General features: G+C 44.3%; 1 protein-coding gene across 13 annotated transcripts in view; it reads right to left on the reverse strand.

Annotated features, from left to right (window-relative positions):
- The window catches only part of EPB41L2 (erythrocyte membrane protein band 4.1 like 2), a 647115-nt gene that overhangs the window by 54316 nt on the left and 567517 nt on the right, over positions 1–25282 (reverse strand). For all 13 annotated transcript variants that reach the window (XM_029594566.1, XM_029594576.1, XM_029594575.1 and 10 more), the window contains 2 exons: positions 14711–14809; positions 2518–2598 (listed from right to left, as the gene is read on the reverse strand). In XM_029594566.1, the coding sequence (XP_029450426.1) occupies positions 2518–2598; positions 14711–14809 (180 nt within the window). The remainder of the gene's footprint in view (positions 1–2517; positions 2599–14710; positions 14810–25282) is intronic.

The raw sequence follows: 25282 nt of genomic DNA on the forward strand, positions 1-25282 counted from the left end.
CATTTATTTCATCTAGGAACTTTACTTCTTTAGAATGTCCTGATGTAACATTCACCCTGTCAATACTGGGGTAATTGAAATCACCCATTATTACTGTGCTGCTGATTTTGTTAGCTTCCCTAATTTCTTTTAGCATTTCATTATCTATTAGTTCATTCTGACCAAGTGGACGGTAATATACCCCCATTACTATTGTATTCCCTTTTTCATCTGGAATTTCTATCCATAAAGATTTCAACAAAGATTTAGATAGTCTCCTACATAGGAGGCTCATAAGTAAACTTAGTGTAGGGGTGGGATCTAAGGTGGTGGACTAGAGGATGCTAGAGTATAGAGGTAATTGGAGTTCATTCTGAAGAATGAAAGGTGATGACTGGCATGCCTCATGATTGGTACTTAGGTCAGTTCTGTTCAATATATTTGTGCGTGACATTGTGGAGGGGTTAGGAGGGGAGAAAATCCTATATTTTGAATGACTCTAAGATCTGCAACAGAGTAAACATGCCTGAATGAATAGTTGAAATGAGAAGCAAGTGTTTAAATTTTGATTATTTAACATACTATTTAGTTTGCTATGTTAATTATATTATGAAATGTATTTACTTCTTCTTTGGAAATGCAAATAATTTTAAATGATTAATTGCTAACTACTGTAAACCAATTTGATATGCTTGCATGAAAAGTCGATATATAAAAATTATTAAATAAATAAATTAAAAATATCATGGAATGGTCAACTGCTTGATAATTTCAGTACAAAAAAATGCTGAATTATACATTTGGATGGCAGAAATTTGAAGGGGCAGTACATGATGGAGGGTGAAATACAGATGTCACCCAAGCAGGAAAGATCTTGGGGAGATTATATTCAATGATTTAAAAAAAACAAAACAAAAAAACAATCCAGCAAGGGAGTGGATAGAGTTGTGGGAGTGCTAAGGTGCACAGGGAGAGACATAACCAGAAGAAAAATGGAAAGTGATTATGCTATTGTATAGGTCGTTGCAGAGACTTCATCTGGAGTACTGTATTCAGTTAGGATATAGACAGACCAGAGCCAGTCCTTAGAGAGGCAACTAAAAAATGATGTGGGCCTGTACCAAAATCCTTATAAGAGGAGTTTAAAAGTCCCAACTATGTATACTCTACAGCAAAGCAGAGACCAGAAATACATGAGAGAGACAAATACCTGAAAGGTATATTCCCAGAGCAAGAAAACCTTTTTCAGTAGAAAAAAAACCTGTAGAACATGGGGACATCATGTGAATCTCTATATGCATAGACTTAGAAGCAACATAAGGATTTTTTTTTTTGTGGAAAAGGTGGTAGATGTGTGGAATGCTTTCCTGGAGCAGATGGACACAGCTATAACAATAGATTTCAAGGTGGCATGGAATAAGCACAGAAGATCCTTAGTTGCAATAAACTGAAGTAATAGTATATACACAACCTAATGACACTGTAGGACACGCAGGTACTAGTAGCCTAGAAGTTAAGAATTAGGATAAACATTTTTTTGTTTTACAATGCCGATAGCTGGGTTGGTTGAGCAAGCTAATTATTGAGTCAGCTGGATCTATATGGCAGATTGCGTAGAACTAGTAGTAATCTACAAAATAGGGGTTAAACAAAGCCAGGTGTGTCCAGTAGATTGTGTGGAACTAGTAGTTATCAACTGGACTTAAAACTGTGAGAATCAACAATGGTGAACCATAAAAGTGGAGTTTTCATTGCTATAAAAATGTTATATAATTAGTGATATGATTATTAGTAATGATTGCTAAAGATCAATTATATAAAGTTACAATTCCTTAGAGACCTGCTGGGTTGGTGCAGCAGGTTGTTGGAAGAATACTGTTCAGAAAGGGTGAGAGTCTGGGAGGATGTCAGGGGTGAAAGAGATATGATGGTGACAGGAGTGAGAGAGACTGGAGGGATGGGGGTGGGACTGGTGTGAACAGAGGTGAGAGAGGGTGGACTGAGGTGGATGGGGATGAAATAGATGGAGACAGTGGGGATGGAGGTTGGAGTAAGAGAGATGGAGACAGGTGGGAACAGGGGATGGGATGAGTGAGACTGGTGGGGATATGGAGAAAGAGACAGACTGGGATGGGGTGGGATGAGAGATGGAGACTGGTGGGGATGATGGGGTGGGCTGAGAGACAGAATGGTGAGGTAAGAGACTGATGAAGACTGGTGGGTATAAGAGGGGGGGGGGGGGTGAGAAAGGATGACTGTGAGGGTGAGAGAAAGTGCCATTTCATCCCTTACCTCAGACAGATTGTCTTGAACTGCCCCAGAGATAGGGATTTTACTATGTACTGTAAAATTTAAAAAGTGTTCACAAACATGCATATATCATGAAAGGTTATTCCATTCTGTAGATTGTAATGTGAGTGTGGCAGACTGAAAACACCTACTTTTCATTGACCTACATTTACTTGCTGTAACAAAAACTTTCAGTTTGTGTGCAGTCTAGCAAACTTTTAAAAGCAACAAGCATGCAATAGCACATACCTCATCATGGTCAATGTCTGCATCACCAGTTATGACAATTCGTTTCTCAATCCTTGTTTCAGGAATCCCACCTTTCACCGTCTGCACATTAAACAAGCATGTAAAATACAAATACAACATGATTCCATGACGAAGAAAAAAGTACACAACACACACACATTCTTTTATCAAGTAGAACCTGGTCCATTGCTAAGTTCACAATCAGCATTCTGTGCTGACATACTGGGAATACTGGGTTTGAGCATAATGTTGGCTTTTGTATAGGACAGGCCTTCAGCAATAGACTCATCAGCTCTTATAAAGTGTATATTACTCCTAATTGTACATCCTCTAATTGCAAACTTGGGACAGCACATGGCAGCTTTTTTTTTTTTTTTTTTTAACCAAAAGTTATTTGATCCTCTTTTTACTCTATTGAAAATCAAAGGCAATTATGAGGGAAAAGATCAGCAGGTAAAAAAGGGAAGGCATACAATCATGCCAATATTATTTACACTGGAACAAAATACACTGACCCGTTCATATGCTTGGATTTGCATTTTTATAAAGAATTGTTCTTATTCAAGACTCTTACCATGGGAAGGAATAAACAACTTACTGAAAAATCATACTAAGAGTCCCATAGGTATCCCTGAAAAGGGAAAATCCCTTTTATTTTTGCCTCCAATTTTTTCTTTTTTTTAAATTCTTATATCACTTTCCCTCCCATTGGCAAGTTGGAAGCACTGTTTTCTTTAACATTTTTTTTTTTTTTAAGTTTTTTTTTTTAAGTTCGTTCCTTTAATTACTCAGAAACAGCAGCAAATGATGCAGCTTCCCTTTGACAAAGAAGACAACAAATCAGTGATTTGCACAAGTAAGGAAAAGGAAAAAAATAGTTTAATGTTTGCGGTTGCTCATGTTAACCAAAAATTAAGAACATAAGCACATAAGAAATTGCCATGCTGGGTCAGACCAAGGGTCCATCAAGCCCAGATTCCTGTTTCCAACAGAGGCCAAACCAGGCCACAAGAACCTGGCAATTATCCAAACACTAAAAAGATCCCATGCTACTGATGCAATTAATAGCAGTGGCTATTCCCTAAGTAAACTTGATTAATAGCCGTTAATGGACTTCTCCTCCAAGAACTTATCCAAACCTTTTTTGAACCCAGTTACACTAACTGCACTAACCACATCCTCTGGCAACAAATTCCAGAGCTTTATTGTGCGTTGAGTGAAAAAGAATTTTCTCCGATTAGTCTTAAATGTGCTACTTGCTAACTTCATGGAATGCCCCCCTAGTCCTCCTATTTTTCAAAAGTGTAAATAACCGAGTCACATGTACTCGTTCAAAACCTCTTCAGCCTTTCCTCAGAGGGGAGCTGTTCCATCCCCTTTATCATTTTGGTTGCCCTTCTCTGTTCCTTCTTCATCGCAACTATATCTTTTTTGAGATGCGGTGACCAGAATTGTACACAGTACTCAAGGCGCGGTCCCACCATGAAGCAATATAGAGGCATTATGACATTTTCCGTTTTATTAACCATTTCCTTCCTAATAATTCCTATCATTCTGTTTGCTTTTTTGACTGCTGCAGCACACTGAGCTGACGATTCTAAAGTATTATCAACTATGATGCCTAGATCTTTTTCCTGGGTGGAAGCTCCTAATATGGAATCTAACATCGTGTAACTACAGCAAGGGTTATTTTTCCCTATATGCAACACCTTGCACTTGTCCACATTAAATTTTATCTGCCATTTGGATGCCCAATCTTCCAGTCTTGCAAGGTCCTCCTGTAATGTATCACAGTCCGCTTGTGATTTAACTACTCTGAATAATTTTGTATCATCCACAAATTTGATAACCTCACTCGTCGTGTTCCTTTCCAGATCATTTATATATATATTGAAAAGCACCGGTCCAAATACAGATCCCTGAGGCACTCCACTGTTTCCCCTTTTCCACTGAAAAAATTGACCATTTAATCCTACTCTCTGTTTCCTGTCTTTTAACCAGTTTGTAATCCACGAAAGGACATTGCCTCCTATCCCATGACTTTTTAGTTTTCATAGAAGCCTCTCATGAGGGATTTTGTCAAACGCCTTCTGAAAATCCAAATACACTACATCTACCAGTTCACCTTTATCCACATGTTTATTAACCCCTTCAAAAAAATGAAGCAGATTTGTTAAGCAAGACTTCCCTTGGGTAAATCCATATTGACTGTGTTCCATTAAACCATGTCTTTCTATATGCTCTACGATTTTGATCTTGAGAATAGTTTCCACTATTTTTCCCGGCACTGAAGTCAGGCTCACTGGTCTATAGTTACCCGGATCGCCCCTGGAGCCTTTTTTAAATATTGGGATTACATTGGCCACCCTCCAGTCTTCAGGTACAATGGATGATTTTAATGATAGGTTACAAATTTTAACTAATAGATCAGAAATTTCATTTTTTAGTTTCTTCAGTACTCTAGGATGCATACCATCCGGTCCAGGTGATTTGCTACTCTTTAGTTTGTCAATCTGGCCTACTACATCATCCAGGTTCACAGTGATTTCATTCAGTTCATCTGACTCGTCGCCCCTGAAAACCATCTCTGGAACTGGTATCTCCCCAACATCCTCATTAGTAAACACGGAAGCAAAGAATTCATTTTGTCTTTCTGCAATGGCCTTCTCTTCCCCTAAGAGCCCCTTTAACCCCTCTGTCATCTAATGGTCCAACCGATTCCCTCACAGGTTTCTTGCTTCGGATATATTTAAAAAAGTTTTTATTATGAGTTTTTGCCTCTATGGCCACCTTCATTTCAAATTCTCTCTTTGCCTGTCTTATTAATGTTTTACACTTAACTTGACAGTGCTTATGTTTTATCCTATTTTCTTCAGATGGATCCTTCTTCCAATTTTTGAAGGATGTTCTTTTGGCTAAAATAGCTTCTTTCACCTCACCTTTTAACCATGACTGTAATCGTTTTGCCTTCTTTCCACCTTTCTTAATGTGTGGAATACATATGGACTGCGCCTCTAGGATTATATTTTTAAACAATGTCCAAGCCTGTTGAACACTTAAACCTTTGCAGCTGCACCTTTCAGTTTTTTTTCTAACTTGAAGATAAACTCATTCAATACTTTCAGCCAATTTGTTAGTACTTATATTTAATTCAAAAACTATTTAATGTTCCTGAGAATACTTATTATGAAATTTAAATATTGCGCTATTATTAGCTGGAACACTGCATGAAGAAAGATGTGAAATCCAGTAACTGAAAATATATTTAATATTTCTGCTGGAAACACCATAAGGTAATTTTTTTTAAAATATGGGGCTTTTTTTTTTTTTTTTTACTGATTATATTAGCTAGTTTTAAAGCATTAGCAATTTGTAAATAGGTTTTCACAAGTCAAATGGTAGCCAATACGAACAAAAACATTTATATGTTCCTTTTCTATTTCTGGCTTCAATATATTTCCTATAATAAAAAAAATAAAGTTTCCAAGCACTTCATATTGTTAGTGTAAACACAATTGTGTCTCTTAAGTTAGTGTTTCCCAGCCAGGTGCGCCATGGAAACGTCAACACTGCCTGATGCTCAGATCCAGACCAGCAGTTGCGCTCTGCTCTCAGCACCATGTGTAATCATGCCTGCCTCTTTTTTCTAGTTACAGTATGAGCCCTGAAGGGTGGTAATCAATATGCAGCATGCAGAGCATGGATTGCCAGGCTACGCTTTGTGTGGCATACACAGGGCACACAGCATCCTCCTCATTTTTCTCCTCCTGGGCCTCCTCTGAGTCCTTCCAAGCTCTGTCTTATCTCCAGGCTGAGTGAGTGGTCACTGCCCACTAAGTATACTGACCACTGCCAGCTGCATGTAGCAGCCAAGATAACTGAGCCGGCTGTCCCCACCATACCGACTTCTTTTCCCTGCACTTGAATGTAGAGGGAACCAGTCCACTGCGATGGGTTCATGTGTGACTCCATCCCCTCTCTCCCACTGCTTTTTTAAAATTTGGCAGACACACAGGTGGGGTTTCAAGTGTTTTTCTAGCTCTTATTTTGATCACATGAGTCCTTGCCATGAGCACATTGCCTGTCCCAAGGAGAGTAGGTGTGCCCCACAATATTTTTGTTATTATAGGTGTGCCTTGGGCTTGAAAAGGATGGGAAACACTGCTCTAAGTAAACTGTGGTGCTGCATTAATGAAAATTAGGTCTTACCTCCGATAATTTTCGTTCCTGTAGTACCAAGGATCAGTCCAGACTCCTGGGTTTTGCCTCCGCACCAGCAGGTGGAGACAGAGCCAAACTTGTCAGGCTCTGCATATATACCAGGGTGTCACCCACAGCCTGTCAATATAACGAAATGTCAAAGCAGAAAAAAATTCCTGAACTGAACACTAACACACCCCCGGGAGATTAACTGGAGAAACTAGGCTCACTGACCCCCAACGAGGGCCCTGTCCCAAAGAATCAAACAGGACGTAACTGTTCTGTTGTAAGGAAAAAAACACAGATATGTTCACCATGACCAAACACAGCGGACTCTCCAATCAGAGAAAATATTGAGGGTGGGACTCTGGACTGATCCTTGGTACTACAGGAACGAAAATTATCGGAGGTAAGACCTAATTTTCATTTCCCTGTACGTACCAGATCAGTCCAGACTCCTAGGATGTACCAGAGCTGAGACTATGTGGGACGGGATCCGGAGAGGCCCGCTCTTAAAACGCCTGCTCCGAAATTGTCGTCCCGTAAGCCCTGAACATCCAGGCGATAATGACGCGCAAAAGTGTGCAATGACTTCCAAGTTGCAGCCCTGCAAATCTCCTGTGGGGAAATCTGCATACACTCCGCCCAAAAGCCGCCTGGGAATGCGTCGAATGAGCTTTGAAACTCCCACAGAGTAAAATAGGAGGAACCTATGGCCTCCTTCAACCAGCGAGAAATGGTGGTCTTGGAGGCCATATTACCCCTCTTGGAACCCTGACAAAGCACAAAAAGGTGGTCTGATAACCGAAAATCATTGGTCACCTCCAGGTACCGCAGTAGAGATCTACGGACATCCAGCTTCTTCAACTCCCTTGACGCTGAATCCGCCCCCAAAAGATGGAAGTTCCACCGACTGATTCAAGTGGAACGAAGAAACTACTTTCGTAAGAAACGAAGGCACCGTGCATAGCTTAACCCCTGCTTCCGAAATCCGCAAGAAAGGCTCCCTACAGGATAACGCTTGAACCTCGGACACTCGCCGGGCAGATGATATTGCCACCAAGAACACTGTCTTTAAAGTGAGATCCTTAAGGGTTGCCCGCTTTAGAGGTTCGAAAGGGGAGGCACACAGAGCCTTGAGCACCACATTCAAATTCCAGGAAGGACATGGCACTTTTAAAGTTGGACACAAACGGATCGCCCCTTTCAAGAATCGGTTCACGTCGGGATGCGTTGCCAGGGGCCTACCCTCAATAGACCCCCGGAACCAAGAGCCGCTACCTGCACCTTCAGAGAACCACAGGATAGCCCTTTAGCCAGACCATCCTGCAGAAAGGCCAAAATGTCTGAAACTGAGGCTCTGGGAGCATGAATCGAACGCTCCAAACACCACGACTCGAAGACCTTCCACACACGCACATACGTCAAAGAAGTAGACTTCTTCCGCGAACTCAACAAAGTAGAAACCACTGCGTCAGGATAGCCCCTGCTCTTCAAACGGCGCCTTTCAAAAGCCATGCCGCTAGACAAAAGTGATCTACCTGATCGAAACACACGGGACCCTGGTGGAGAAGATCCGGAATGTTTAGAAACCGCAGTGGCCCCCCTCCACAACTAGGTTGAGAAGATCCGCAAACCAAGGACGCTGTGGCCACTCGGGCGCCACCAGAATGACCTCTCATGGATGTTCCTCTATGCGTCAAAGGGTCCTGCCGAACAGGGGCCAAGGAGGAAAGATATACAGAAGAACCGAGGTGGGCCATGGTAACGCCAAGGCGAACACCCCTTCTGCCCCCGTTTCCCTTTGACGGGCAAGAAACCTTGGGGCCTTGGCATTCTGAAATGTCACCATCAGGTCCATTGGCTGGTGTGCCCCATCTGTCGCAGATGAGCTGGAAGGCTCTGTCTGACAGTTCCCACTCTCCGGGGTCGAGATGATGACGACTTAGGACAGTGATGGCCAACCTTTTGAGCTCAGTGTGTCAAAATTCATAAAAAAACCGAGCATAACTCGGGTGGTGTGTCACTTCTAGAAAAATCCATAATTGTGATATTTGTAGCTCTAATTAATAACAAAGTTATAATTTTAATATATGTACTGTATTTACTAATAAAGCAAAAACAAATAATTCTTTACCTTACCTGCTTAGTGACATTATTGTTGCTGAATTTCATCGGCTAAATCTTCAATTAAAACACTCTCTCCCCCTCCACCCACCCCCCTCCCACAAAACTCTTACTCCACTGGATTTTCTCATACATACTCATGCTCTCACACTCACTGGCTCCCATTCATTTTCACACCACTCCCGCTCCATCCTCCAGGCAGGCACCAATTCATTCTCACACACACAGACCCCCAGGCAGACACCCATGCATTCACACACATACACCCCCAGGCAGAGTCCCATTCATACACATGCACACACTAAAGGCAGATCCCCCTCTCTTTTGCCCGCAACCTCGGAGCCTCTCTCATTCCTCTGCTGCCACTGTCACTGCTGCCACATGACTATTGGGGATGTTGCTATTCTTGCACATTCCCAAAGATTACATGTGCCAATCACTAAAAAGAATTTTTTTTTTTTACTTTGCTGTCTGATCTTAGTTTTCTAATTGGTTGGTCACAGGCTTTTTTTTTCCACCTTCCCTTTCTTTTTTTTTTTTTGCCAATTCCTTTTATATTGTCTTTTTTTCTGTTTCTTTTCTCTCCATCTTCTTCCCTCAAACACACAGTCAGGTTCTCATTCTCACATGCATTTCTCTCTCTCACACACACACAGGCTCTCACTGGCACATGCTCTCTCTCATACAATCATTCATGCACACAGGCTCTCACTGGCACATGCTCTCTCTCATACAATCATTCATGCACACAGGCTCTCACTGGCACATGCTTCTCTCATACAATCATTCATGCACACAGGCTCTCACTGGCACATGCTCTCTCATACAATCATTCATGCACACAGGCTCTCACTGGCACATGCTCTCTCTCATACAATCATTCATACACACAGGCTCTCACTGGCACATGCTGTCTGACTCACACACACAGGCTCTCTCTCACTCCCACATGCTGTCTTGCTCAAGCACATGCAGTCTCTGCAAACATTCAGGTCCTCACACACAATCTCTCAACTCATATCATACACGCGCGCACACACCCTCTACAGACCCTCAGCCTCTCTCTCACCTCTGAGCCTCCTCTTCGCGGGTCGCCGCAGGATGGGCTCTGCAGCGGCCCTTCTTCCCGGGCCTCTGCCTCTTCTCGGGCCTCTTCGACTTGGGATTCGCGGCGGCCCGTAAGCGCAAGCGATGCTCCTCTTCTGCACGCACTGATGCTTCTCCTCCTTCCTGCCCACGCGGCTCCGGCAACGTTTACTTCCGGGGCTGCACAGGCAGGAAGGAGGAGGAGCATCAGCGCGTTCAAACACGATCTTTTTCTTTGGGCTGTGGTGACGTGAGCCTCACCACAGCCCTGCCTATCTGCCTGTCACTGCGCCCGGGGGCATTTGGGAGATACTGAAAAACTAATTTTAAAGGGTTGGCGCAGCCGATAAAAAAAAAAGGCTCGGCACAGCCGATAAAAAAAAAAAAAAAATTCGATAGTCCCAAAACTCTACGCGTGTCAGCAAAAACGGCTCGGCGTGTCACCTCTGACACGCGTGTCATAGGTTAGCCATCACTGACTTAGGAAGTCTGCGTGTGTGTTGTCGACTCCCGCTATGTGGGATGCCGCTAGAGCGGTCAGGTGTCGCTCCGCCCACTGAAACAGAAGGCGAACCTCGAGAGCCACCGGTTGACTTCTGGTTCTGCCTTGGCGGTTGATGTAGGCCACCGTTGTCGCGTTGTCCGAGAGAATCCTGACCGACTTCCCCAGAACCAGGGACCACAATGCTAGTAAAGCCAGGTGGACTGCTCTGGTCTCCAGCCGATTTATCGACCAACGCGACTCGGCTGCCGACCATCTGCCTTGAACCGACTTCCGACAACACACTGCTCCCCAGCCTTAGAGACTTGCATCCCATCGTGACCACCGTCCATTGAGGAGTCTCCAGTGTCACACCCCGGCAGAGGTTGAACGGAGAGAGCCACGCTGTCCCCGTCAAAGGTAACAAGATATAAAATTGTTCTGAAACCGGACTCCAACGGGAGAGCAACGTGGACTGTAAAGGTCGCATGTGCGCGAAAGACCAGGGAACAAGGGACAGCATAGACGCCATGGAACCTATCAATTGGAGATAATCCCAAACCATCGGTGGTTGTTTCAGGATTAACTCCCACACTTGTCCTTGCAGTTTGTGGCGACGCTCCGCCGAAAGGAAGACCATCCCTAGGCGAGAATTGAACAGCGCCCCAAAAAATTCCAGAGACAGAGGGGATAAGATAACTCTTCGCGCTGTTCACCACCCAACCCAGGGAGTGCAGTAACTGCATGACTCGGGCAACCGCCGACCGACAGAGATATTCGGACTTTGCCCGGATCAACCAATCGTCCAAGTATGGATAAAGCAGCAATCCTTCCCTCTGAAGCTGTGCCGCTACTACCACCATGATCTTGGTAAATGCCCGAGGAGCTGTGGCCAACCCGAAAGGTAAGGCCTGGAATTGATAGTGCTTCCCCAAGATGTTGAACTGAAGATGCCTCTGGTGATCCTTCCGGATCCCGATGTGCAGGTACGCTTCCGTGAGATCCAGAGATGCCAAAAATTCCCCGGGCCGCACTGACGCTATCACAGCCCGAAGGGTCTCCATGCGAAAGCGAGGAACCCACAGACATCGGTTGATGGTCTTGAGGTCCAGTATGGGACAGGAGGCACAGTCTTTCTTTGGCACGACGAAATAAATGGAGTAATGTCCTCTTCGTTGTTCCCGAGGCGGGACCGGGACGATGGCTCCCAAGTCGAGCAACCTTTCCAAGGTCTGACAGACCGCTTGGCACTTATCCACGTTCCCTCAAGGAGACAGGAAGAATTGTGGGTGGGGCTGGCGTGCAAAATCTAAGGCGTAGCCGTGTTTTATCACCAACAGTACCCATTGATCCGACGTGATCTTGGCCCATTCCTCGTGGAAGAGAGACAATCTGCCTCCTACCCTGGGTACCGAGGAATGCGCCGTCCGTACATCATTGTGGGGAATTAACTCCTGAAGGGGCCTGGGAGGAACCACACCTACCAAAACGCCGGCCTCGAAAAGTCTGAGCCTGCTGCCATCCCCCTCCGGGGTGAAAGGAAGAGGAAGATGATGAAGAAGTAACTGGCCGAGAGGACCGGGTTCTCCGATTTCCCCTAAACCGAGTCCTAGAGGAGAAGGAGGATCTGGAATGCGAACTGTCTTCCGGGAGACTATAGCCTTTATTGTCCCCCAGTAACTGAATCATATCATCCAACTCTTTTCCGAACAGCAGCTTGCCCTGAATGGCAAGGAACCCAGCTTGGACTTGGACGCCCCGTCCGCCGCCCAGTTCCATAACCACAGAAGCCGCCTTGCAGAAACCGCCGAGACCATTGATCGAGCAGAGGTTCGTAGCAGATCATACAGCGCGTCCGCACTGTAGGCCACGGCCGCTTCCAGGCGTCCGGCCTGTCGAGCTTCCTCCTCCGACAGGCCCTCATTGGCCAGAAGCTGTTGGGCCTATCGCAAGCCGGCGCGAAGCGCAAAATTACTGCAGATTGCAGCCCGAGCCCCTAGGGCTGAAACCTCAAAGATCTTCTTCAAATGCATCTCCAACTTCTGATCCTGGAGATCCCTCAGGGCCGTGGTGTCCGTCACTGGGATGGTAGTGCACTTTGTGACCGCTGACACTGAGGCGTCCACCTTAGGGACCCGCAGGACCTCAAAGGCGTCCTCCGGCAATGGGTAAAGCTTGTCCATCGCCGTGGAAACCTTTAACCCCAAGTCCGGAGTGTCCCACTCCTGATATAGCAAATCCGTAGCAAAAAAATGGAATGGGAAGGTGGTAGGGGGGCCACTCAGACCCAACAACACTGGACCCATGGAGTCTCCTCTAGCCTCCACTGGGGGTGTGGAAATCCCTAACTCCTCCAATATGGCGGGGAGGAGAGGCGCCAGCTCATCCCTACGGAACAGCCGAATGACCCTGGGGTCGTCGCCCTCAGACGTCTGACCCCGACACTTGGCTCCAGGTGATGGATTCACGTCACTCTTTACCCCCCTCGGGGTGGGGACGGGCCCTCCGAGCCCTCCTGATCCAAAGACTCGTCTGAGGTATCTGGGTCATCCTGCGGTGGAATGGCCCTCAGGGGCCACTTCGCCTGCGGCTCTTCGGACGGGGCCCCCCGCCTAAGGCGTTCCTGAGACCTGGAATGTGGCTCCTCTGAACCACCAGCTGATGCCGCGGACCGTTTGCGTGCCCTACGGGCCTTAAAAACCCTGTGCATGGCCAAAATAAAATCAGATGAAAAGGAGGAGCAGGAGACGTCCGAATCCGATCCAGTGACGTCTCTTGCACCCTTCCCCGAGTGTCCCGTGGGCGCTGTCGGACGTGGAGAGGATCGCTGGGGAGAGAGAAAGGCGGCGGCAAATTTTTGCCCCCCCTCCCCCCCCCCGAGGCGATTGGGATTGCTCCCGGCCCTGGCGCCAAAATGGCGGCCCTTGACGCATCAGCCTGCACTGACCTGGGGGAAAGCCCTGACGAGCCGACCACCGCAGTAAAAGCTCCCCACTTCTCAGACGCCCCCCGCATGGTTCCCGAAGGGCCCTCTCCGCCCGGGATACAGGCCGAACAGAGGCCGGCCCAGGAAAACCGCGCGCACGCCGACCCGCAGGCCGCACAGGCCACACACTACGTGGCATAGCGGCCGGCTCGCGCTGTTCCCGCAGCCCAAACTAAAGAAAAAACAGAGAACCGGTGAAAAACTTTCCCGGCCCCGAGCGGAGAAACAACGTTGGCGGGTAAGCGCAAAAGCCCTGCTTACCGTTTTTTTTTTTTTTTTTAAATGACGCTGTTCCTCGGCGAGTCCTGAAGCGGCCTGGTGGGGGGGGGGGGGGGGGGGTGAGTGAGCCGGGCTCCCCGATATCACCCCTGCTGGGCCGGTTTCCACCTATAGGGTCCTCGACCCTAAGCCTCAGCCACCTGACAACCAGGGGGGTATGGTTCCCTCGGGACCTGACAACCCCTTGGGAGGCTCAGAGCCATCCATGGAGACCTTTAGAAAAAAACAAAACTTTTTTTTTTTTTTTTTTGTAACTTTACTACCCAGAAAGAAGGAATACACTCAGAAGCCAAATCCCTTCCTTTCCTAACTAATAACTAATCAGAAGAAACTGTGGGTTAAGCACCCGCCACCTGCTGGAGACAGAAATATACTGACAGGCTGTGGGTGGCACCCTGGTATATATGCAGAGCCTGAGAAGTTTGGCTCTGTCTCCACCTGCTGGTGCGGAGGCAAAACCCAGGAGTCTGGACTGATCCGGTATGTACAGGGAATTAATGGCTAGAAACTCCCGTCAGCATTGTCTTTACCCCATTCCTTTAAAGGCAGATGTACTAAGGCATGGCCAAATTTGTGAACATGGACTATCAGCAATTTTAGTACACAAAATTCAATATTTGCAAAATTTGGTTGTGTTTTCTATGCAAAATAGGTAATGAATTGCATAATTATGCATAGTTAAATACTGTGCACAGTATTTCATTTATTTAAGCTTAATTTGGACTCGGGGAAGTATAGTCTTTTTTTTTTTTTTGCATTGAAATCTGTGATTTTAGACAAGCCAGCATTAAAATTTCCCTGTGAATCACATTTGCATAATACGGAAATGGTCTGGTATCACAGGAAAAGTATTTTGCATTACCGGACCATTTCCACAGAGCTGACTGTGAGTTAGTGCCTCAGCCTCGGTGCCAACACACCTGCACAGTGGCTCAAGGAAGAAAGGAAATGTGACCATTTCAGAATAGAACAGAACGCTCTCTTGAAATGACCAGCAAGGTTTGCAATAGGAAAGCCAATAGCTGTTTTATTACCTTGGTGATGTGTGTTGTCGTAGTGGTAGAAACTGATTCAGACGTGATGGTTTGTGCACCAATCAATATGCCAGGCTCACTGTCTCCACTGCCACCCATCTTTGTGGAGTAAAATGATAAATAAATTACATTTAACCTCTATTTTGTCTATAGCAATTTCTACACATTTTGGTCTGTCAGTATTTATAACAAATACAAATATGGACTAGTATTGCACCAAAAATCAATTTTAGAGAGTGGAGAACTGAAAGTTAATTTCATTTATTTTTTTTCTTTTTAAATTGAATAGCTAATAAGTGCATAAAACATTTCAATATATTTAAACTTGGATAAAGTAGTGTGGTTGCCAATGTTTGAATAAAGGCTTCATCACTGAGCAAAAACTACATTTACATCCCAAAGAACAGGTAGATCTTTTATCGGAGGTTTCAGATTCACGAATCAGAATCTGGTCTCCAGGAAAGTAGACAGCCATCAGAAATTTCCCATGAGATACAACCCATTACCAAATCTTTTTAGCTTCCAGGCAATCTGTAAGAACCTGTATCTCTCTGTAGAACATTGCTACTTGCTTGTCTGTCTGGATTAACAACATTTTGTTCTTTACCCACACCATGAATACTGTTAGAGCACTGAATATTGCTCTTAATTCTAGACAGGTTGAAATTCCTCAAAACCCCCTTTACTGTCCTCTTCCTCAGACCCCTCTTGTACCCTTCCTGATACCACTTCCTTAACTTCTCAGCTTGTACTTAGTCCATCCCCAGCACATTCTGATCTCCATCCTCAGCCCAGAGCAATCACACCATCCACTCTCAAGCCCCATTCCAGCACACCCTGTCTGCCCTAGCATTTCTGTAGCTTAAGGCCAGCATACTCTTATCTCCCTGCCTGACACCAGCCTCTCTCCAGCAAACCTTAACCCCCTGCTCCAGCTCGACCCCAGAACATCCTGCTCTGCTTCCCAGCCTGCCCTCTCCCCCTAAACTGACCCCCAACATACTCTGACCTCTCCCCTCCTCAGCTCAACCCCAGAACACTGGGCTACCCCTTGCCCAGCTTGACCTCAGAACACCAGCACACCACCTCCAAAGCGCGACACCAGCACATATGGCACCCCCCTCCCCAGCTCAATATCAACACTCCCTTTTCTCCCTCCCAGCCCAACCTCTGCACACTCTGACCCCCCCCCCCCCAGCCCAATCACAACATTCCCTTCTCCTCTGCCTAGTCTGGCCCCCCACACATTTCCCCATCCTCCTTCCTAATCCAGCCCCAGCACATTCTTGACCACCTCTTTCCAGCTTAGATCCAGCACATAATCCCCTCACAAAAGGCCCCAAGGAATTCCTATCCCCCCTTCCATTCTCCAAAAGCACAAAAAAAGCCCTGAAAGAAGTCAGAAATAATACCCCCTCCCCCACCATCAAGCAAACCCAAATAAGTCAAGGTCCTCCCCCTCCCCCCCTAGGCCCTAGCCAATCGCAAGGATTCCTGGAACAGGAACCAGTCCCCTCTTCCTCCTGCCCCAGTTCTCTGGCTTTGCAAAATGTCTGCCAGTGAATTCAAGGCCAGCGGCATGGATGTTGTATAACAGATTCTGCCTTAGAACATCCTAATGCTGGCCCTCAGGCTAACCGGTGGCCATTTTGCAAAGCTGGGGGGGGGGGGCAGGAACACTGGATAATGACTCCTACTCTCAGCTGCTGTGCCAAACCACAATTTGGTAAGGCCCAGAGTGGGGAAAGGCTCGTGAGGGGGGTCCTGGTGCTTTCAATGAAGCAAAGTCAGTGGGTGGTATGGCCAGACCTGGGAGGCTTTTGAAGAAGCAGGCTAGATGGGTGGGGGTAGTGAGAGGCCCAGATCCAGATTTTTTGTTTTACTTTTTTAAAAAATGTTCTAATCCAGTGGTCTTTGGTTGGTGGGGGAGCATATACATGTGTGTATGTGTACCCCACCATGTGCTGACACACACACCACCAAGACTATTATCTATATAAATATATATATATATATATATATATATATATATATATATATATAGATAGATAGATGATTTATATGAAGCAATTTCTTCCCACGATCAGGCTCCCTGGGAACAGAGGCCCTTTAGATGAACTTCCCAAACCTGATTGAAAGCACATGTGTTTAGAATTTCTTAAGAATGATTGCCAGTGAAAAAGTTGACCTTTTAACTGACTGGAATATATCTTCTGGCCACTCCAGGAGAGGGGGGTGCCAGCATGGCCATTTTGCTAAGGCCTACAATGTTCAAGGGGCCTACTTTTGTTGGGCAAATTTTTTTAAAAAGCTAAATTTACCGTATTTTTCGCTCCATAAGACGTACCTAGGATTCAGTACGGGAAAATTTAAAAAAAAAAAAAAAAATGGTGTGCTAAACTGGCTCTGTTCCCGGGCGTCTGTGCGTCTTATGGAGCAAATTAGGGGAGGGCATAAAATGTTTTTTGTCCCTATTCCCCATCCCAACCCTTTAAATTTAATTAACTACAATCCCCCACCCTCCTAGACCCCCCCCCCCCCCACAAGACTTGTCAAAAGTTCCTGGTGGTCCAGCGGGGGTCTGGAGCGATCTCCTGCACTCGGGCCGTCGGTTGCCAATATTCAAAATGGCGCCGATAGCCTTTGCCCTTACTATGTCACAGGGGCTACCGGTGCCATTGGTCGGCCCCTGTCACATGGTAGGAGCACAAGATGGCGCCGGCCATCCATTGATATATGGCCATTTTGAATACTGGCAGCCGACGACCCGAGTGCAGGAGATCGCTCCGGACCCCCGCTGGACCACCAGGGACCTTTGGCAAGTCTTTTTGGGGGGGGGGGGAGTCAGGAGGGTGGGGGGTTGTAGTTAATTAAATTTAAAGGGTTGGGATGGGGAATGGGGACAAAAAAAAACATTGGCATTGGTTGTAGTTAAGTTTTTTTTTTTTAATATTTGCTCCATAAGACGCACAGACATTCCCCCCCCCCCCCCCACACACACTTTTGGGGGGAAAAAAAGTGCATCTTATGGAGTGAAAAATATGGTATCTATTTTTAACATGTATAAATAAAATTTCAATTGTAATTGAAGAATTTGCTAACAAAAAAGCTAGTAAATCCTTCTTAAATAAATAAAAATTATTTGGGAAATTTAGAAAATGATTTCTCTTATTAAGTATCACATCAGAACCTTATATAGGGGCCTACTTTTCTTAGCTGGCACAGGCCTAATTCCTGCTCTCTCCGGCCCCATTTCTGGCTCATGGAGACAAGGCATGCCGGCAGTGTAATTTGGTATACAATGAGAAAGACCCAAACACCTTACACAGCGGTTATGGCAGTCTGTAAGGGACAAAACTTGAAGCCTGGCATGGCAAGAAAAGAGAGGCTAAGCCCAACTTAATATTTGCAAAAATTTAAGAAGGTAACATTTTTTTTTGGTGGGGGATACTCGTGAAAATTAAAATAAATTAGTAGACTACAAAAATGTAACGAGCAGTTGTAGAGAAAGAGAAAAACATCTGTTTATTTTATTTATTTATTTAGCATTTTTTATATACCGAGGTATAGCAGAGTTGCCTTCACTCCGGTTTACATACAGAACAACGTGTTACATTGAACGATGTTTGAAATTTAAAAATATCAAAAATTAACAATGATGAATTGTAATGATGAATCATAACAAGGAGAATGAGTATAACAGGATAACACAGGGTGGAAACCCTGAGAAGGTGAACAGAGATATCTGGGAACATTGAAAAACAGAGGACATCTGCATCATGAAACAGGGAGAATGATTGAAGGAGATATTGAAAGATAGCAGGCTATGTTAATATACTATAAGTTCATTGAGTTCATTGAGTGCAGTCTTTAAAAGATTGGCTGAGTAGCCAGGATTTTAGGTCTTTTTTGAAGGATTTTAAGTTTTCTTGATTGGTGAGGAAATGAGGTAATGAATTCCAAAGTTTTGGGCCAATAATGGAAAGGGCTCTGTTTCTGGTGGAGGATAATTTGGCCTGTGGGAGTGAGGGAATCACTAGTTGGATTTTACTAGTCGTTCTTGTTGTTCGTTGAGAGCAATGTAAGTGAATGATGTCATCAAAGGTGGAGTAATCGTCTTTGTATATTGCATTGTGAAGAATAGAGAGAACTTTGAATTCTACTCTTTTTTCAATAGGGAGCCACTGTAATTGATTGAGAACAGGTGTAATGTGATCGGCTTTTCTTTTACCTGTTAGTACTCTGGCTGCAGCGTTCTGAAGGAGCTGTAGGGGTCTCAAAGAAGATTTAGGAAGGCTAATCAAAAGGGAGTTGCAGTAATCCAGACTGGAAAATAAGAGGGCTTGTAGGACGGTTTTGAAATTGTGGGGGTGAAGCAGAGGTTTTAGATGTTTTAATATTTGAAGTTTGTAGAAGCCTTCTTTTATTTTTGTAGCAATGTGTTTTTTGTAGTTTAGGTCAATGTCTAACCAAAATCCCAGGTCTTTAACGCTCTCTTTAAGATGGACGAGGGTCTTATCAAAGTGGAAGGGAGGAATTGTTTTATGATCAGGATTTTTTTTGGCAATTAGGATACATTCAGTTTTGCTGGTATTTAGACATAGTTTGAGATGAATTAGCATGTTTCTGATTGTGTCTAGGTGTGAAGCTGCTTTAGACAAAGCATCTTCTATTGAGGAGGAAATTGGAATGAGGAATTGTATATCATCGGCATACATGTAATACGTTATGTCGAGTCTAGATAGGAGATGGCAAAGAGGGGTAAGGTAAATGTTGAATAAGGTGGGTGAAAGTGCTGAACCTTGTGGCACACCTGTTTCGAGGGGGATGGGATTTGATGAGCAATTGTTGTGAGAAACTTTGAAGTGTCTATTATTGAGGAAGGATGTAAACCAACTAAGAGTCTTGCCAGCTAGTCCGATGGATTCTAGACATGAGATGAGAATTTTATGATCCACTGTGTCGAAGGCTGCAGAGAGGTCTAAAAGAATCAGGAGGTATCCTTTTTTGTTGTCAAGTCCTCGTAGGATGGTATTGGAGAGGTTAAGTAGGAGGGTTTCAGTGCTGTGGTTCTTTCTGAAGCCGAATTGGGAGGGAAAGAGAATTTTGTTATCGTCTAGATGTTCGTTGAGTTGTTTCAAAGCTGCCTTCTCAATCATTTTGGCGAAAAAGGGTAGGTTGGAGATTGGGCGGTAGTTGTTTAGGTCATCTGGGTTGAGGTTTTTTTTCTTTAATAAGGATGTGATGGTGGCAGTTTTTAACTTGGGAGGCAGCTCACCTTCCTCGAGCGACTTGTTGATGATTGCTGAAATTGTTGGAGCTAAAGGATAAGCAATTTCTTTAAGTGCTTGGGTGGGAATGGTGTCAAGTTCGTGTCGTGCAGGGTTGATTTTCTTCAGCATTTTTTCTGTTTCTATGAAGGAGATAGGTCTGAATTCAAGCCAAGGAGGGATGTTAATTGTTGATGATTGAAAACTGAAGCTTGAAGTGGAGTTAAAGGTATCTGTTATTTTGGAGATTTTGTCCTTAAAGAAGAAGGCTAAATCTTGGCTTAGGTTTTTATTGGTGATAGTTGCGTTGGAGGTGGAGATATCAGAAATGAGGTTATTTACAAAGTTGAACAAGGATTTGGGTTTGTTAGAGGAATTAATAATTTTAGAGCCGTAGTAGTTCCGTTTTGTGTTTTGGATTGATTTTTTGTAGGCCGCTAATTGTGTACGGTATTTTTGTTGTGTAGCAGGTAGCTTATTTTTTTGCCATTCTTTCTCTGTTTTCCTGAGAGCTGATTTCATGTTTTTTAGGGTGGTGTTAAACCAGGGGTTTTGAATTTCGTTTTTTTTCTTTAGCCGTTTGATCTTCTCCGGGTTAATGATGTTAGCGGTTGTTTCAGTGATTGCAGACCAGGAATGGATAGCGTTGTTTATGTTTGATAAATCTAGATTTACTAGTTGAAGTCCTAGCTCTTGAAGGAGAAGATTCGTTTGAAAAGGAGGACGGAATTTGAAGGATTTTTTTGTAGAGTTATTATTTGTTGTGTAGTTGTAGTTTGTTTGAGACTTGCAAAATAAGAGATGGTGGTCAGACCATGGAACTGGGTTGTGAGAAATGGAAGTGTTCGTGAAGAAGTTATTGGTGAAAATCAGGTCAAGTGTGTGACCTGCTTTGTGAGTAGGGTTGTTCACCTGAAGGATGAAGTTTAAACTTGACAGCATGTCTAGTAGGGATTCGCAGCTTGGAGAACAGGTCATTTATTTATTATTAAAAATTATTATTATTTATTATTAAACAGGTCATTTATTTATTATCCATTCATCTGTTTGGATGAATGGATATATCTGACAGTAGGATGTGCAGAAAATGGGTTCTCTTCTACATGTTGGCGATAAGCATTAATTGCACTGTTGTGAATCCTAACACACAAGCCAATACAGTACAGTGTGCTCCGACGGAGCACACTGTTACCCTGCCATTGGACGCGCGTTTTCCCTTACCCCTTATTCAGTAAGGGGCGGAAAATGCGCATCCAACCCGCCGAACCTAATAGCACCCTTAACATGCAAATGCATGTTGATGGCCCTATTAGGTATTCGCGCTCGATTCAGAAAGTAAAATGTGCAGCCAAGCCGCACATTTTACTTTCAGAAATTAGCGCCTACCCAAAGGTAGGTGCTAATTTCTTCCGGCACCGGGAAAGTGCACAGAAAAGCAGTAAAAACTGCTTTTCTGTGCACCCTCTGACTTAATATCATGGCGATATTAAGTCTGAGGTCCCGAAGAGTAAAAAAAAGTTTAAAAAAAAAAAATAAATAAAAAAAACAATTGGAAGTCGGCCGGCAGCTGTCGGGTCAAAAAGTGGCCGCTCAATTTTGTCGGCGTTCGGTTTCCGAGCCCATGGCTGTCAGCGGGCTCGAGAACAGACGCCGGCAAAATTGAATGTCAGCTGTCAAACCCGCTGACAGCCGCCGCTCCTGTCAAAAAGGAGGCGCTAGGGACGCACTAATGTCCCTAGCGCCTCCTTTTGCCCGTTTCTACCGCCGGGCCTCATTTACATACTATATCGCGTGCACGGGCGAGTGGCCTGTGCACGCCCCGGGAGAGCAAGCGTTTGCCCGCTCTCCTGCGGAATTTACTGAATCGGCCTGAACGTTGGTTAGAGGCAGATAGAGATGAAGAAGGCATTCAAACAGTTTTGTGTGGTGTAAGAGAAAAAAAATCTAGTGCTTTGGCCTTATACCACATGGCAAACGTTCACCGTTACTGTTAAAGCAGTAAAATCATCTACTGAATTCCTTCCTAGAAGCGAGAAGGATCCAAGACACTATCACAGAAACCAAGGGACCATAATACATTCCCCTCAATCTGCAGGCTATGGGGAGTCAGAGACTGGATATCCTGTTGGAAAAATGATCCCTCATTATGTGTAACCAAGGCTGCAGGATACCTGCTAACAGGAGTGGAAACCAAATCGCTTTCAGCCAAAATGGAGTTATGATGCACAGTTTTACTGTCCCTTCTGATTTTAATTAACCTTTTGGCCACTAGAGCTATTAGTGAACAAACATACAGAAGACTTGTCCCCACCTGCCCCTCCCAGAAGAGGCAGAAGACTGTACTTTTCTGTTCAGGGCTGTTACAAACAGATTTCCCTTGTGTAGTCAAGGTTCACTGAAAGAATATTTTGTTTACTACTTTCTGATTCAGAGACCACTCAAGAGCCCATATGACAAGAGAGTCTGTTTGCAAGGAAGTGGCACTAAGCGGCATTCTGCGAGACATGGCCTAGTTCCAAACACTGACACAGGAGAACTAATCCTGTTTCTCCCTTCTTGCTCAGGTAGGACAATTTTGTTGGCCACCTGATTTTTGAAAGCCTTCAGAGCATTCAAAGACTGTCCCTTAACTCCATATGGTCGATATATAATCTTTTCATAGAGAGATCACTGGAACTGGGGAATTTGAAAGGATAAATGTCAGGTCAAACAAACACAAGAACCACGAAGACAGGGAGGGTCTGAGCTCTTCCATGACACAGATACTCTTAAGTCTGTGTGGCTTGGTTACACTCAGATTTTAGGGTCCATTGGAAATATAAATAATGGAAGTTGCATGAACCATGTAAAATACTAGGCCCTAGCATTCTCAACATAGACCAAGCAAATGTTTGCGGACTCTGAATTATCTCCTCCATTGTGGCCACAATATTATTGGCTCTTTTGGTGAGGAGAAATTCCATAGCCCATGTTGTCTTTAGCAAAGCCCCTATGAATTCCAATTTTGGTATCAGATTCAAGTTGGAGTTGCGGAAATTGGTAATGAACCCTAGTGACTGCGGGACCCTGATGGTGATCTAGTCTGCTCTTTTTTGAGATGTGCCCTTTATCAGTTAAGCACTCAGCTAGGGAGACATATGTAGCCCCAGTTTGTGTACAATTGCCTTTATGACTACAAGACATTTTGTACATACCCGCAGAGTGATGCTAGATTAAAAGGGCAGGTGCTGTGGCCGGACTACAAAACAGATACTTCCTGTGACTTGCTCACTTTTCTGTGTCAGTTTAAATTTCCACACAATCTTGAGAACACAGCTAGTCTTGCTTGTTTATTACAGGAAAAACTGAGTCGAGGATAGCCATCTTGAATTTTTCCATTTAAGAGCTAGTGCATGATCCTTATGTTTAAGATGGGATGAAGTTTTCAGATTTTTGGGGGACCAGGAAACACCTAGAGTAAAATCTTTGCCCTCTCATTTGCTTTAGCCTGCAAGGTGGAATGTAATTCCAATCTGGAAAACTGCACAGGTTGAATATGCCTAAATGCTCTTGTGGATTGGTGTTTTGGAAGTATTCCAAATAAATGCAATCTGAATCTGTACTTTACAATACAGAGGACCTAGCTGACAGATTAAAATGGGGCAATGGTTATGAAAATTTCAACTGTCCTCTTATAAAGAGATCCTCCATAACACAGGCTGGGATTCTACTTTCAGTCCAATCTAAACCCCAACATAGTTTTGACTGGTTGGCTGTACAGGGATTAGGACATCTGTTGGTGACTGCTTTAGTCCTATTGCCTTGGACAAGTAAGCTCTGGGAAGTGTTTCTTTTGAGGGCAAAACTGTTTCCTAGTTGACCCACTGTAAAACCTTCCAAGATGTCAAAGGTGGCCTGGAAGAGGCAATAGATATAATCTGAAGTGTAGAAAGTTGGTCACTTATGAAAATCACTATTTTCTTGATCTTATCTCCAAAGATAGTGCCACCACTGCATGGCATGACTCAAGTCTTCCCTGCATATCTTCCTGAAGACCTGTGGCCTGCAACCGTAAGAGTTTACAGGTATCAACTGCCATGGCGGTGGCTCTCAGTGACATTTCAAAAGTGCCATGGACAGTGCAGATCAGTACTTTTCATGTTCCTCACCAGTATCCATTAGATGATCGAATTCAGCCTGCTTGCCCTGGGGGAGAAACTCAGCAAATACCTGGGCTTCCTCCATTATTGTGTATCCATAAAAACTGCATCATGAAGATATGGTAAGAACCTATGCACAACTGGAACAGAATTTCAGTAATGCTCTTCCCAAAAAGCCTAGAGTCTAGGATTATCATAGAGGGGGGCACTGAGGCATGAAGGGAAATAGAACCAAGAGCTAAGAGAAACAGATAAGTATGAGAGAAAAAATGTGTGAAGCTTGCTGGGCAGACTGGATGGGCCATTTGGTCTTCTTCTGCCGTCATTTCTATGTTTCTATGTTTCTTAGCCTGAATGTGGATTTGATCAGCACACCATAGTTTAGAAACTAGGGGACTTTCAGGGAGGTTTTGGTTTTTTTTTGATAGAAACACCAATGATAAGACCAAACTTTAAAACCATTAGCATGTTGACGAAAACATGTCCATTGGGCATGGCAGATAAAACAAGAGAACATTTCCAGACAGAGAACTGCCGCATATGAGTAAAGAAAGGCTTAGAATATTCCCTCTGTTCAGCATGTGTAATCATATGACCCATTTCTGTGACTGGCAGACTGCTCATCTCCAGATAAATGGCTCAGAGTCTAGAATCGATTAAAGATAATGTTAATTTGTGGTGTGAAGTACAGAATTTAAAAAATACTCTGATATAATTTAAGAATTGTTCAAAAAACCAAGCTGGGGATTTTAATTTAAGGCTAGGCTGTAAATATTTAAGATAGGTATATGGAATTGATGAAACAGCCTGTTTACCAATTGTTAAGGGTGTCTTCTTAACCTACTAAACTGAATAGTTTGGATTTTAATTTACTATATAATTCCTAAATATTAGCTAGTTTAGTTCAATAGCTTGGTAGCTGTAATAAGAAAAATCGTATTTTAATAGGAGCTGTATTGTTTGACTGTTTTTGAATTGTCATGGATTAGATAGTGGACTCGCAGCATCCGATGGTCAGGACCATGACACCAGAACAGAATTAGGAGGGAGAAATGTGGTCAGACGGGCAGGATTGAGGCAGGTAGAGTTTGTGCAATGTCAGGAGGCAGGCCAAGGTCAGGGTAATCAGTCAAGATGCAAGCAAAAGGTTGGCGCAGGCAGAG

The sequence above is a fragment of the Rhinatrema bivittatum genome, chromosome 3 (genome assembly GCF_901001135.1).
Source record: "Rhinatrema bivittatum chromosome 3, aRhiBiv1.1, whole genome shotgun sequence".
NCBI classification, from domain to species: domain Eukaryota; kingdom Metazoa; phylum Chordata; class Amphibia; order Gymnophiona; family Rhinatrematidae; genus Rhinatrema; species Rhinatrema bivittatum.